Source organism: Manis pentadactyla, chromosome 17 (assembly GCF_030020395.1).
Source record: "Manis pentadactyla isolate mManPen7 chromosome 17, mManPen7.hap1, whole genome shotgun sequence".
NCBI lineage: Eukaryota > Metazoa > Chordata > Mammalia > Pholidota > Manidae > Manis > Manis pentadactyla.
In genome coordinates this window covers 56356271-56371089 of record NC_080035.1, presented here as the reverse complement: position 1 = coordinate 56371089, position 14819 = coordinate 56356271, and the positions used below count along the sequence as shown (strand labels likewise).

Here is a 14819-nt window from a genome sequence, read left to right as displayed (position 1 = left end):
CAGGCGGGAGGGAGGAGGAAGAGAAAGAGAGAAGGTGCGAGCAGAGAGGAAAGGGGCTGGAACAGAGTGGGTCGCGGGGTGCTGGGCCTGGACTCCCTTCCTCTACTCGTGTCCCGCAGGGCCTCCGTCCTAGCAGCCAGCCTCGCTCTCGCCCAGACGAGAACCGCCCAGCCTCTGCTCCGGGAGTGACCTCCTCCCTGCCCGAGACTCGGGGGGACATCACTGACCCGGGAGATGATACCGATGCCAGTTTCCACTGTGGTCATTAATAATGCAGTGAGGTTCACGATAATTAATAATAATAATGATGGGCCTCCCGAGGGGGCTCCAGCTGCCTCCAGATAAATCAACTCTCCACGTTGCGGGGAGTTACCGAGGGGTGGATGGAGCGGAGCGTGGAGGGAGCGAGCTTGCAAGCTCTGAAGTTCAAGTTGACGACTGGGGACCGACAGAAACCGTCCTCGGCCGCGGCAGCCAGGCCTCCCTGCGGGCAGCGAACCCCAGCGCAGCTCGGGTCCCCTGAGGGAGACGAAGAGGGCTTCATTCTGTGATTCTGGTGTCAAGACAAGGGCAGGTTAGAGTCAGATCCGTGCAGGGAGTTGGGGGTTGCCCCTAAACACCCCCTCCCAAGTTCGGCGCCTGGTTGCTGCGCAGGCATTGGGCCGCCAGCCCCCGCGCGTTCCAAGTTGAGTAGTTCTGACATCTTTGATAGTCTTACACTTTTACCATCCCTGCCTTTCCCCAGCATGTCCCCGAGATTCGAGGGCTTGAAGAGAAAGGCGGAGACGGAGCCACACCGTCGGGTGCGAGACTTGGGACAAAGCAGTGGGACGCGAGGCCCAGGAGCCATTTTGCAGGAAAGCTGCCCCAGCCGCTGCTCGAGCCGAGTGGCCTGGGAAGCCGCTTCCAGGCTGGTGGTCTTCCTCCGCGTGCCGTGTCCCCTTCACATTTATTTCCTGCTGAAAACCGGTATCAGCGTCCGCGGACCTAAAGGAGCCGCCGGCGGCTCTCCGACGCTCAGATCTGGAAAGCGATCCCGCCGGCTCAAGGCCGCGAGCCTGCCCTCCTCTTCGTGCTGTTTCCCTTCTTTCCCCAAATAAGAAAAGCGCCGAGGCCTTGATTTGATACACAAGCCCCCTTTGCCCCCCATTCCGTCGTTCTTAGGTTTGGGAGGTGTCTCAAAGCTAATCATGTCCACCAAAAAAAAAAAAGTTTAAAACATTTAGAATAGACCATCTCATTCTTGCACAAGTTATGAAGAATATTTAATGATTCCTTCACCACCTCTCCGGAGGTGGGGGGTGGGGGTGGAAAACTACAGGACATTCCTCACAGCTTATATGTTCAGTGAAATCTCCCAAGGATCAGTAACATATGCCAATTATTTTAATAATTTTTCTTAATATTATTAGGGGTTATAAATTTGATTTTAATAGGGGGTTGATTGCTTGAGGAGCTGATGCTTTGGTCAGTTCGCTGGGCCACTGGGGAGGGCTGTCTCGGCGTCTGTCAATCTCTGGGATACACACAAATACAGTCCCCCCAGGCTGGGGTCTTTCCCTCCCCATTTAATAGATGTAGCCTCTGGGAGGTCAGGGTTGCCCTTCTCTCCCCAAGCGGCCCTCGGGCCCAGGCTGCCTGGCCCTGGGGGCTCAGCCCGGGGCTGGAAGGGAAAGAGAAGCTTCGCCGCCGTAGCCGCCAGGCTCTCGGGGGCCGCCCGCAGTCTTACTCGCTGCTGGGCTATACTTGGTGCCGGGGCCCAAATCTTTTCACCGTAGTGGGGATGTGTGTGATTCTAGGTCTGCCTGGGCCTATCAGAGCTACAGGGATGCTCTGGAAGATGGAGACTTCTTGACGGATCAGGGATTTTTAAATAGTTTTCCCCATTCCTACCCTTTCATTAAAATTATTTTTACCTTCTTCCTTAGAGCATCTTGTTTGAAATCTTATCAACTCTTTCGGAGAATAAGGCTGCAAACCTTAGAGAACAGCTGGTAGTTCGCTCTCCCCGCCCCACCCCCAAGCACTTCCCACCTGGCCATTTTAGTCTTTATAGCTTATTCTATTTACTCTATTCTTGAATGGGTTCCTTTCGTTTTGAGGCCACGGGTTGATGGCTTTCTTAAATTCAACTGTACCCCACCACTTTCTTTTGGACATTCTGCTTACTGGCACACAGCAACTGTGTAGATAAGCAGGATTTCTTGAGCAAGCTGTTTAAAATTTCAAGAAAAAAACTTCTGCTAGAAACAGGCTCTTAAAACTATAAGCATTTGGCCAAGTTTTTTAGAAAGGCTGTTTTAAATGTGCAATTAAAAATAACTATACCTCAGCTTTTCTGAGGGAGGCAGAGGAAAAGGGGGAAGGGGAAAACAAAGAATAAGGAAATGTTTAGTGGTCTTAAACCCAGTCCAAAGAGCTGAAAGAAAGGCATTCCCTCAGATAATGGAGCCATTAGCAACTCTGAAGTCCTTGCCACCATCCCTCACAGGGGCTTTCCAAAAATTTAATTCACTCTCATCTACAAAACAAAGGACATAGAAAATAATTTTGAGACTTGCGGCCAAAGGCGTAGTTTGGCTAGGTTTCCATGCATTCACACACCTTCCTCCCTAGAAATAAATTAGTGCCTCCCACTCATTCCAGTAGCAGATCTATACCTTCAAGCTGCCTCCTTCCCATTTTCTGCAAAAACTTTGCTAGAAAAAAATATTATGTTCATGCAGTTTCAACACATTTTATTATATTTCTGTATGCATTACTCTCAAAACATATCACAAGAAATGATCAAACCACTTAAAACCTTCAAATAAAAAATCTGAAACAGTTTATGCCCACAATTGTACATATTTATAGTTAAGAAACATTCTTTATAAATATTGTTTCCTCTGTAGCAAGTTAATACCATAATTTAATTACAAATGGATAAATATGGCAACGGATATTTACAGAAAGAAGGGTATTATTACGGAAAAGCTAACAGCACGACGTTTATTCCCCCACCCACCCCCAACACTCTTTCATACAGGAACTAACAAATTGAACTTGCAAAAAGCACTAAAACATCACATGTAAACCCAGCTAACAGAAAGATACATTCACAAGCATTGGTGGTGGTTTTGTGTGTGTGTGTGTGTGTGTGTGTGTGTGTGTGTGTGTGTGTGCATGTGAGCGCGCGCGCGCTGTGGATCAGTGTGTTGAAGAAACAGAAGGGAGACTTTGGCACGGCTCGTTTTTTTCCAGTCTATAGTTGCATGAAGTTTACAATCAAGTTGCCTCATAAAAAGGAACACAATATTCAATACCACAATACAAAATAAACCATTTTCTTCCACATTACTTAAAAAGAAACCAGGTAAACTAAAATATAAAAATAAAAAAGCCCATCACTTGGGGAAGGAAAGAAAGGCAGGGAGGAACGCAATCCGGAGTTACAAATGGACACACTTCTATACACCAGGAAGCCATTAAAACCACCTCGGAGAAGGAAGGAGGAGTCCGTTATGTACAGTTTGTCAGGGAGTGGGAAAGGGGTAGGAGGGGAAGCTGGGCACGGGGTAGGCAAAGGGGGTTTGGTTCCATATTTTTTACGGGTTTTTGTTTTTAAAATTTTTTATTTTGTTTTCAGCTTCAAAGACTCTGGAAGGGATATTTTAGCTTTTCATGCCTAGATTAATTTTAAAAAACTCTTAAAAATCCTTCTGCTGGTAAAATTATCATCATAAAAATCAGATTCATAATTTTAACAACACGGTCACAGGGGTGCCCTGGACGCTCGCCGTCAGGGTGGGGGCTGGGAGAGGGGGAGAGGCCCCGGCCCCTCACACGTACCATTCATTGAAGTTGGAGGAGAGGCCGCTGTGGCCCCCGGCTGTCCCGCCGCCCCCGCCAGAGCTGCCGCCGCCCCCGCCGCCCGCCCCGCCGCCGCCCCCGCCGCCACTGCCGGAGCCGCCACCCGCGCCGCCGCCGCCGGAGCCTCCGCCCCGGTGCACCGCGGACGCCGCCGCTGCCGCCGCAGCCGCCGCCGCTGGGGAAAGGTTGGAGCTACCCTGCGGCTCGGCGCTGGGAGACACCAGCCCCGGGGGCGTGGACGACTCGTAGCCGGAGCTGGCGGCTGGGGAGGACTCGGAGCCCTGCGGGGAGGACTCATGGACCTGCAAGACAAAAGCCAGGAGAGACCAAAGGGGACTGGGTGTGAGTGCAGCTGCTGTGGGGCCGGGCCCGGGGGGGAGGCCCCCCCAGAATTGCCCTCGCCTTCCCAGGCCGGCAGAGGCCGTCCAGGGCTGATGTCGGCCGGCCGGCGCCTAGCGCTCCTCCCGGCCTCCCCGGTGGTACCTTCATGTGTTTCCGCAGCGAACTGGGGTGCGTGTAGGACTTGTCGCACATCTTGCACAGATAGGGCTTATCGGAGGTGTGGACGTGCATGTGCTTCTTCCTGTCGCTGCTGTTGGCGAAGCGCCGGTCACAGCCCTCGAACTCACACTGGAACGGCTTCTCCCCTGCGGACGGCAAACACGGGTACTTGCTGCTGACACCCAGACGCCCCCCAGAATCCCCACGCGCCCTGGAGGGTCAAGGCCACTGAGAGGAGGAAAAAGGGACGAGAAGGGTTACCTTAAACAAGTTGGATACCCTCCGCAGCAGAACTGAGGTCAATTAACCACCTTCCTCACCTACCAGTCCTTATTTATTTGGCATTTTACTTTTCTTCCTGACTGACGACTGTATCTTCAAAATTATAATGAATCTGGGGTAGCACCTGGCCCTGCCTGCCTTCATATAGGGCTTCTTGGATTCGCAGCTTCTAAGTGGTGTGCCATGGAAAAGCTGTTATTATGACAAAATATTTGGGGCATTATCAAAATCACACAGGCTGCTGGGCTGCTGTCGGTTTCTCTCTGGGGCCAGTAGGCAATTACATTTGGAGTTGCTGTGTGTTGTTTGGGGACCGGGCTGTGGATAGTCACTGAGCCAGAATTTTTCATCCAATATTCTGCAAATTAAACTAATTATAATTCTAGGTTCGGTTCCAGTGTTTTAATATAACTTGGGTAAAAGATAAATATTACATATAAGGCAGTATCAAGCGATCTGCAGAGAAACACAGGCTGGGGCTGTGGGGGTGGCAGGGTTAGCAAAGGCTTTCAAATTCTCCGTTTTATTTTCTGGTGGTCCCTGCATCCTGTTGCCAGAATTCCAAATGCTTGTAGTCATTTAGAGGTGTGAGAACTCAAACATCCTTCTACTTGGAAAGGGGACCATTCAACGTTAAATTCCATTAGCACCTAAATTGTTTTTTAAAAGACATCCGCTCAAGACAGGACTCGAAAGCGAGCATTTCATGCAAATAAATTTCTCAAATTTAAACCTTGTTAAAAGCTTGTCTGGCACCTCGGCTCCCTCCCTTCCCGGAAGAGAACAATAGGCCGCTGGCGCATCCCCACTTCGGAGTAAATATTGACGGGTTAAGTTGCTAAAACATTTGGCTTTCTTTTAGGAAATCGTCTGGCACGATTTTGGCGGGACCTGGTCATAGATGAGTAATCTATGAGGCGCGAGGCTAGTTCTTTTGCGCCTCTCTCTTCTCACGCGATTGCCCGGAGGGGCCGCGCAGCCTAGGCTCTCGCTGACGGGATTGCTGGTCTAGGTTTGGAATGCAAACCTGCTGGTACGCATTAGAGAATTTCACAAACTACTGCGAACCCACCGTAAAGCCCCGAGACCCACACCGGGATGAACTTTATAAACACTTTAGAAACCAAAAATGTTTTACAACTTCGACTCACACCAATTTCATTTAATGGGAAACAGCCCCGGGAAGGACATTTGGACCGCGAATAAAATAGATGGGAAAACACAACCCACTCAAACACACCCGGAGCTGAAAAGCACATTGAGACCAACTGGCAAAATCCTCTCTAGGCTCGATTCCCGGGAACCGGGTTGGAGAGGGGTTTTATTTCGTGGTTCTTTTTTAAAGAGCGGAAATTGTTAACCCGGGCTGAGCAAACCAAAGAATGACCACCATTCAAAGCATATACTTGATGTTACCCTGAGCGTTTAAAACTCAATTTCCGCACATGGAAAAACCCCAGTCCAATAAAATACTCTTTCCTTCTCCAACAAAAACAAGCCACTGGCTCTCTCGCACACACAAAAATACCTCCCATCCCAGGGCAGGGGCTGGCGGTCCGCGCATTTCTCCCAGCCAAGCAGCCACAACCATTCTCCCCTCCGCGCCCAGTGCCTGTGCCGGCCCGCGGTTACCTGTGTGGGTTCTTTTGTGGATCTTGAGGTTCTCGGAGCGCGCGAAGACCTTGCCGCAGCCCGGGAAGGGGCAGGGGAAGGGTTTCTCGCCGGTGTGCACGCGGATGTGGTTGACCAGTTTGTATTTGGCCTTGAAGGGCTTGCCCTCGCGCGGACACTCCTCCCAGAAGCAGACGTGGTTGCTCTGCTCGGGGCCGCCGACGTGCTCCACGGAGACATGGGTCACCAGCTCATGCATGGTACTGAAAGTTTTGTTGCAGCTCTTCTTGGGGTTGCTCAACTGCTCGGGGTCGATCCACTTGCAGATGAGCTCCTGTTTGATACACTGCTGCCGCATGTAGCGGAAGAAGGCACCAGGGTGGTGGTGGTGGTGGTGGTGGTGGGCCGCGGCCGCTGCCATGTTCATACCCATGTTCATATTCATGGGGCTGTACTGGTTGTGAAGCTGCGCTGCCGAGTAAGGGTCGGTCCGCGGGCTGGCCACCTGGCGATACTGCTCCGAGCGCCCGAACACCTCTCCGGGCAGCCCGAGGCGCATCTGCCCGTTGAGCACATTCTGCGAGCCGTGAGGCCCGTGCTGCTCCGGCAGACCGGGGAAGAGGAGGTGGCCCTGCGCGTCCGAGTGCGCGTGGTGTAGGCCGCCCGCTCCCGGCCCGAACAGCCCGTGTTGCCCGCTGCCAGGCGCCGAGTCCCCGAAGCCGCGGCTACGGAACAGGAAATCCCGCGTGGAGTTGAAGGGCGGCCCAGAGTAAGAGCCGACGTGCGCGGCATGGGGCCCGAGAGCTGCGGCTGCAGCGGCGGCTGCGGCGGAGCCGGGATAGGCTCCGGGGCCTTGCGACGTGAACGCCGAACTCTGGCCCGGGGACAGTTCGTGCGCGCCCGGGTTGAGTTTAAAAGCGCCCATGTGCGCGGCCGCCGAGTCCACGAAGCCGTTCTGCGCCGCCGCCAGGCTCAGTTCGCGGTCTTGCATCTCGGCGGCCGCCGCCGCCGCCGCCGCCGCCGAGTGGTGATGGTGGCGCGCGAAGCTGCCCACCCCGATGGCCGGGAACTGCGGCCCCGCGTCCAGGAGCATGGCCAGCGCGACCACCCGCCCCGCCGGCCCCTGCGAGTCCCGCGCCTCCTCGGCTCCCAGTCCCGCCCCGCTCGAGGCGCGTCCAGCAGCCGCCGGGCTCCGAGCCCAGGCGGCGGTGGTGGTGGCGGCTTCAGCCCCGGGAGCCGCGCTCCAGTGCCCGCCGCCGCCGCCGCCTGGATCTGCCTCGGGCTGCCGGCCTCCGAGCGAAGGCGCAGAGAGCAAGAGGAGGCGGCGGCGGAGGAGGCGCGGGAGGAGGAGGAGGAGGTGGAGAAGAGTCCAAAGCCAGGCGGAGAACCAAACTGTATTAAAGGAGCTGCGGCGGGGGCGGGCGGGCAGAGCAGGGGAGGAGGGCGCGGGAGGGCGGCGCGGGGAGTGCAGCGGAGAGGGGGGGCGACGGGGGGCGAGCGCAGCGCCGCGGCCCCCACCTCTGCGCGCACCGGCGCGCGCGCTCACACGCCCGGCAGAGCCCGAGCCCGGCCGCGCCGAGCGGTGCCCGCAGAACGGAATCACAGCAGCGGCTGCGCCACGGTGCCGGAGTGCGGCGGCTGTGCGCTGGCCAGGCACGCGGGCGAGGAGAGGACGGAGACTCGGTCCGCGATCGGAGCGCCGGCCCGGCGCGCCCGCGGCTCCACCTGACCGCGGCGGGGGCGCTGGGGCGGCGGGCGGAGACCCGGCGCCTTCTCCGCGCTCTGCTCTGGCGGCCGCTCTCTCTTCCCCGCGGCCCTACTCGCGCCGCCCTGCCCGCGGCGGGTATTGTTCGGCGCCGCGACCGCGGTCCTTAGCCCTTCTCGTTCTCCGCGCTTGGCATTGGTTGCGCCTCGTGGTAAACTTGCGGCGGCCACGAATTCCCCCAGATGAAGGAAACTGCCGCGCCGCTCCCTCTTTCTTTAAGTTGTGCGGGAGGAGGAGGCGGGGGAGGAGGGGAGAAGGGGGCTGTGGGAGGGGAGAAGGCGAGCGGAGGGAGGGGGGGAGGGGAGGCCGGCCTGAAAAACAGTAACAATAAAAAAGTGATCTCCAGTTCCTCCCTCCCTCTCGCCGGCCCGCTCCGGCCGCCGGGCTGGGAGCGCGCGGCAGCACCCGCGAGGACCGAGCGGAGTCCGCGGCCGAGCAGGCGCAAAGAGGCCACCGCCGGCTCCCCCCTCCGGCCGCGGGGGGCTTCCCTCGCCACTGCCTCTGTTTATTTCAGTGGGCGCCGCCGCTGCCAAAGCCTTTTATTTTTTTTGTCCCCTCCTTTTCCGCTCCCCTCCCCCTCGCCCTCGGTTCTCCCGCGCTGGTCTCCCTCTCCCTCCCTCCCGCGTCAGGCCTGGTCTCCAGGTCACGCCGCCCCTTTAACAGCGCTCACTCCCCGCCCGCCCTCCCGTCGCCGCCATTGGCCGCCGTCGCCCCGTCAATCCGGCGCCCCCGCCCCGCGGCCGGCCCGCCCCCTTCCCCCGGCGCTCCGGGTTGCCCCGGCCGCCGCTGATCCCGGCCACCGGCTGGCTTCCCGCTCTCATCCTGCGCGCCTGGCCCTGTGCCTTCAGGGCCGGGCCAGTCGCCGCGCTCCCGGAGGCAAGCGGTTGGCGTAACGCGGGGCCGGGCCTCGGGGGTCACAGCGCCCTTGGAGGATTTGGCTCCCTGCATCGCGTCCTTCCGCAGAGACCACAGACTCCCCGGGCATCCGAACCGCTCCCGGGGAGCGGCCGAAAGTGGTCACCCAGGTCGCTGGAGAACGTGGCTAGCGACCTGGCCGCGGGGCGGGAGGCTGCGGGCGCCGGATCGCTACAGACTGGAGGCTCTGCCGGGAGCGCGCCGCGGGGAGGGGCGGGCCGGGCTCCTGACCGGTTGACACGCTCGCTGATACCCCCGCACCGCATACGCACTTTGTGAACTTGCTCTGTGGTCTTGAAAACACAGGTGCAGGATGGTGGGCCCAGGTACAGGCAGCCGTACCCCGTCCTCCACTTTGGACACTCAGCCAGACGCCGCCCTCTCCCAGCCCGTGGCCCCCGCCCTCAGCTCGGCGTGTTCCGCTGCCCCGGCCGCCTGCGTCCTGCTCCGATTACAACAGTAAACACTGGGCAGCGGCCCCCGCGAGGGAGGGGGTTGTCTGGAAGTCGTTTAAAGACAGTGTCACCCTCTGGGTGGAGGCCCAGAAGCCCGGGCGTCTGCCGTGGTGCGGTGGGAAGTGTGGGGACGCCCGAGGCGCGCGGCCAAGCAAGGCCCAGGCTGGAGTTTGGCCGCGGGTCAGGCTTCGCTCCCGCGGAGAAGCCTCCGAACTGGTAGGAATCAAGCGTTCTTCAGGTATTTAGCACTTTTTCCGGGAGCGAAGAACCACCCCCACCCCCTCCACCGAGCGGCGGCGGGGCCTCTCGGCCACCCCCGGACCCCTGGTTGGCGGGTGCGGACATTCCCTGCCCCGCCGAGGACAAGCTCTAGCTCCGGAGGTAACCGGAGAGGGGACGGCGGGCCCGGGGCCTGAGGAGGTGTGAGTGGACGGCCGGAGGCCGGCACCTTTCTTCGCCTAGCTGGCGTGGAGAGCTGCTTTTATTTACGGGTCTCTGGGAGTGGAAACAAATTCAAGAAAGATATAACGATCCACATGCAGTTCAAAATTTCACACTGAAATGGAATCAACAAAAACGCGAGGAGACCACTCCAGCTCGCTGCTGCAGGCAGGGCCCGGGCGCTCCCGCGCCGCGGAAGCAGCTTCTGAAGGCTTCAGCGGGTCTCTGCAGGTCGGGGCTGGCCGCAGCCCCGGGCCTTCGGGGCCCTGTGCCCTCCCTGCCCTGGCGGTGGGCAGGAGGGAGGGAGGGAGGGAGGGAGGCCGGCCGGGGCGTGCGGTCCGAAAGCCCGGGCGGGCGCCAGGAAGGCAGGAGGTTCTCGCCGTCACCGAAGGGAGGAAACGTGTGTCCACACACCTCTCTGCCCGGGGGGACGCGTGGGGGGAGGCAAACGCCAGAGTGCCCCCCCGGGGCAGAGAGGGACCTGAGAGAAGAGAAAATACCCCGGCAAAAAGGCTGCCCTACTACTCCGACTCAGGGACAAACTGCCCCGCGCATGGCCTTTCACGTTTGTTCCCCTTATTCATCAATTTGAGGGGGGGGGCGATAATTGGAGAAGCTTACTCCAAAATGCTTCCAAAGGAAAGTATTTTCTTAGAGATTGCGGAGAGTAGCAATCCTGCACATCCAGAAATCCTCACTGCCCCCTCCAGTCCTCAGACTTCCCCAAGTTGGCCTCTCGCTCTGCCCGGCCCCTCGGCCCTCCGCGCGCTCCCCTTCGCTCGGCCGGCGCCGCACGCCCGGCCGCGAGGCCCGGTGACCGGGCGGAAGCCCCAAGGCCCGCCGAGCCCCGCGGCCGGGCCCTTCGCACCGGCCTCTCCCGGCTCCAGTTCCTTCTCCTCGGACAGAGTTGCTGAGCCAAGTTCAAAGTCACGTCGCCGTCCCCTCTCAGAACTGTTGTATTTCTCTACAAACCGCAAAACCCCTCTTCCTCGTGACCCAGTATTCTCTTTCCTATTACTTTCTTTGAAGAAGGGAAGGGGGAAAAAAACCTGCGAAGGCTTTCAGAGTCATTGCTTCAAAACAGACTTAGTTCCTTGGCGAAAGAGAAAAGACCGGCCGAGCTGAGTTCCGCACTGTGCGAGCGAACCGAGTTTTTCAACAGGTCCCTGGACGGGCCCGCTGGGGCGGTGTCAGACCCGCGGGGCCCACGGCTGTCTCCATCCGGTAGACACGTTCCCTCCTTGTAAGTTTTCCAACGTTGTTCTTTCGCGATCTCACGGAGCCTGAGCCAGGCGGGGCCGGAGCCTGGAGCTGGTGAGCGTCCGCTCGTGCTGGCTGCTGCGGTGGCCCCGCATGGCGGCCCGGTGCATTTCCCCGCAAGCGGAGGGAGTGGCAGTGCGATAGAGTTCAGGTGTCTCCCCAAACCAGAAAACCCACCAAACACCCGGCCACCCATTCACAGGGCACCTCGCAGAGGTTCGTGGGCCTCTGTGAACGGTTGTCTGACTCCTTTTGCAAAGCGATGAGTATTTTGTGTGTACGTATGCCAAAAAACAATGTATGCATATTCTCACACACACCTAGATGTTAGCCAGGAGAAGGCAAATGCAGACAAGCAAACAAAACTGACCTTTAAATTGGAAAGTAGGAACTCCATAACCATACCACTCAGACTTTTCATTTTCTTCTTGAAGAAAAGGATGGAAATGGGGGAAGAGATAGGAGAAACAAATGTGCAATCAGCCATCTATACACACCAGGAAAAAGATTTCACAGGATTTCAACACCATCCTCTTTATCACAGACTCATAAATTCAACAAGATCATCAACAGGATATTAAGTTGCAGGTGCCCATTGATTCAGCCCCCTCAACCACTCCTGGGTTGGGCGCCCCCTGACCGGTGAAGGACATGTGTGGTGGAGGAGCCCCCTCTGTAAAACCCACCTAGAACAAAAGTTCTTTGTCAGAGCTTTAGAGCAGTGTAATGTAAAAAAAGGGAAATCGTGAAAATCTCAGCCAATGCTGTAACTTTTAAATACCATTTTCAAGAAGGAGGAGGTCGAGTGGAGGTGGGAAGGTTGTCATAGGATAAGGCCCTCTCCAGTCTGCTGAAAGAACTTCTCTTCATCCTACAGTTAAAATTTACTGTTATGTAACTGGGTTTATAAAAAGTCTCTGTATAAAATTAATGTTCACCAGCAGTTTACTGATAGGGATGCAAATGTTTGTGTATTGGTCATTAGGGACTTAGAAAAAAAAGTAGTAGCTGAAATTTCTATGTGACAGCAGTTGCAATTTTGCTAAAGGAAGAAAATGAATTGGCCTTACTTTGTCCCCTTTCTCCTGATGGGTGTGTTTCTACTGCTGCAAAACAAAAACAAAAACAAACCAAAAAAATAGGAGGCATTAGGTTGCATGAATGTGTTTAATTATTTGGAGGACCATTATCCTGTGGGCTCCCAAGTGAACTACATCCAGGGAGGCTGAATACCAGTGTCAGGCGAGCAGCTTTCCAATAAACTGCAGTATTATCGCAATAGACTTTGTAATACAATTTATGCTGTCATTCATAAATAACAATGCCATATGTCAACCATATTGCTTACACAAGTAAATCCATCAACGTGTCACTATTTGATTTACCTCAACAGCTTTTTCAAATATTGAAGTGTAGATATTGGAAGGGGTGGGCAGTGGGGGGAACTACCCACAAAATTTCAGATTAAAGAAAAACGTACAACCTCTGCTTCTCCTTTATCCCCCATGGAAAAACATCGTAAAGGCTAAAAAATGAGGAAGAGGAGAAGCAGGTCTTGGAGCCAATATAAATAAATATTGGACGGTTACATGAACTGTGAACACATAAAGGAGTTTTGTGGCTCCTGTTTCAATCTTCTAAGCACATTTTAAAATACAACATTTAGGCATTTTCTAAGAAAGTACCAGTCCTAATGGTCAGATATGGGTCAAAGGCCATTTTCCAACAACCCCCATGTCTGAGGGTAAAAATGATTGATAACCAAATGAGAATATTTGCTGACAGGTCCATTTTACTCAACTTATTTTTTAGTAGTGGGGAAGTAAAGAGAGCCATAATTCTTCAAGGGCTTATAAGCACCAAGGTCAGCCAGGTGCACATGGCATAGGTCCAATTCTTGACTATCCCAAACCACCAATCTAACGTCCGACTAGCACCACTCGGCCCCAATTTTCTGCTTTTTTTTTTTGAATCCACATTAAGTTCATGTCCTTGAGACAGGGATCATACACTTTAGCAAGGGGCGCATTCTTGATTACTCTTAGCCCCCCAGTATCCGTGGAGCCTGAGGATTCAGCGGGAGCTCACCGTGGCGGGAAGAACAGGCAATCCTCGGATAGGCGCTCTCGGAAACGCGCGGCTCTTCGGAGCAGACAAGCCCCCGGGGCCGGATCTCCCACGGGGTCGGATCGCAGGTGGCTGGGGCGGGTGGGTGGGGACCCGCTCGCTGCCTAGTGCAAGCCAGGCGGGCGCCGGGTACCTCCCTGCCTAGACTCCAGGCAAGCTGGAATTGGGAAAAGCTCTTGAACCCTAAGTCCTCATTACTTCCGGCCACAACAAAGTTCAACTGAAATGCAGCTTTGCGGGCTTCTTTGCCCACCTTGCCCGGGATTGAGAGAAGTCTGAGGCACGGCCTCCCTCTTTCCAGTGTCTGCTAGTGATCCTCCTCCTCCCCGTTGAGCACCCACCGGCGCCCTTGGACTGGGCTTCAAAAACCCTTTGATTCAGGTGCTCGGGGCACCCTGTCCGCCCTTGAACCTGTCACTGGCAGGGCCCAGATGGCACTAGGCGCTCCAAACGCGCCGGGCACCCAGCCCTCTGCAAGGAGGCCGCCCTCGCAAAAACTACGCGGGAGGAGAGCAGGGAGGCAATCGCAAGGCAATAAAAGGCAGCCTGGAGGACCCCAAGCTCCTTTCTTGTCCACCCCCACCGTCCCCGGCTCCCTCCCCACCCCCGCTGCAAGGACAATTAAAGGCTCAAAAGCCAGGAAATGTCCAATTCACTTCCCTTGGAGTTTATTAATTGCCCATACCCATCGCCAGGAAACTTGGCTGCGTTGAGGGACTAGTGGAGGGCACCCGGGAGCCGCAGCCCGTCCCCCGCCCCCCGTCCCGGCTCAGCGCAGCGGGACGCCGTGAGCACCAGCCTGGGCGGCCGCATCTTGGGCCCGGTCGCCTGTAGGCAGCTGAGCGCGGCGTGGCCGCCGGGTTCCGACCAGCTGGGCGTTTACTGTACCTCCCCAGCTACCTCATGCCTCTGGGGCTGGGAGGAGGTTGGGATTCAGGGTGCAGCCGAGAAGTCTGGAAATCGATGCTTCTGCGAGAGCACCTGTTGACCCTAGAAAGGGCATTTCCGTGGATTAACACGTTGCTGCCCCCACGTTGAGCACCTCCAGTGCAAAAGCATAGATAAGGACATGAGTTTTGAGAATCCTTCCTGGGACCAGCACCACCGTGAAAACACGGGGCTCAATTCACAGAACTGCCATAATGGCTTCCATAACACGCCGTTTGTAAGAATTATTATTATTATCTTCAAAGCCCTAAAAATTGTTGGTGTTTATTTAGGAACTGCGACAGTTATTGGGTCCTGAGAAACCCAGGATGTTAAAGGGGGTTTGATTTGGCTCCCAAATGGCTTGGAAAAGAAACAGCGCACCTGGGGTCAGGCGGGTCATCACAATAACAAAAAGCGCGTCTACAAAATAAAAAGCTCTTTTATAAAGAAAGGCAATCCCGGAAATCCACTGCGAGCCTTCCTGATGACCATCTAGCTAGGCCTATTCTCAGGTTTAATTGGCAGGCGGTTTATTGGCGCCTTATTGGTGTTGATTGAAATTTTGCTCCCAGTTCTTTCTTTTAAGAATTAGCATCTCAAGTCGACTTACCTGAGTCAATTATCTTTTAGGGTCTGGGTTTGGTCATAAATTTGCAAATATTCATTAAACACACTTTGTA

The 14819-nt window shown here is 55.8% G+C and overlaps 1 protein-coding gene across 1 annotated transcript; it reads right to left on the bottom strand.

The window, feature by feature from the left end:
* Positions 1–2723: 2723 nt before the first annotated feature.
* ZIC2 (Zic family member 2) lies at positions 2724–7661 on the bottom strand. The gene is made up of 3 exons (XM_036893748.2): positions 6268–7661; positions 4336–4499; positions 2724–4154 (listed from the first exon to the last, which is right to left on the bottom strand). The coding sequence occupies exons 1-3, from the start codon at positions 7337–7339 to the stop codon at positions 3822–3824; spliced, it is 1569 nt and encodes a 522-aa protein (XP_036749643.1). The 5' UTR covers positions 7340–7661; the 3' UTR covers positions 2724–3821.
* Between the last annotated feature and the right edge of the window lie 7158 nt (positions 7662–14819).

Bases quoted from the DNA above. Each gene is read 5' to 3' on its own strand.
- ZIC2 (XM_036893748.2), bottom strand. From the start codon at position 7,339: ATGCTCCTGGACGCGGGGCCGCAGTTCCCGGCCATCGGGGTGGGCAGC. The intron at 4,500-6,267 runs GTAACCGCGGGC...TGCCGTCCGCAG, and splicing joins CCACAAAAGAACCCACACAG to GGGAGAAGCCGTTCCAGTGT. The intron at 4,155-4,335 runs GTACCACCGGGG...TTTGTCTTGCAG, and splicing joins CGCTGCGGAAACACATGAAG to GTCCATGAGTCCTCCCCGCA.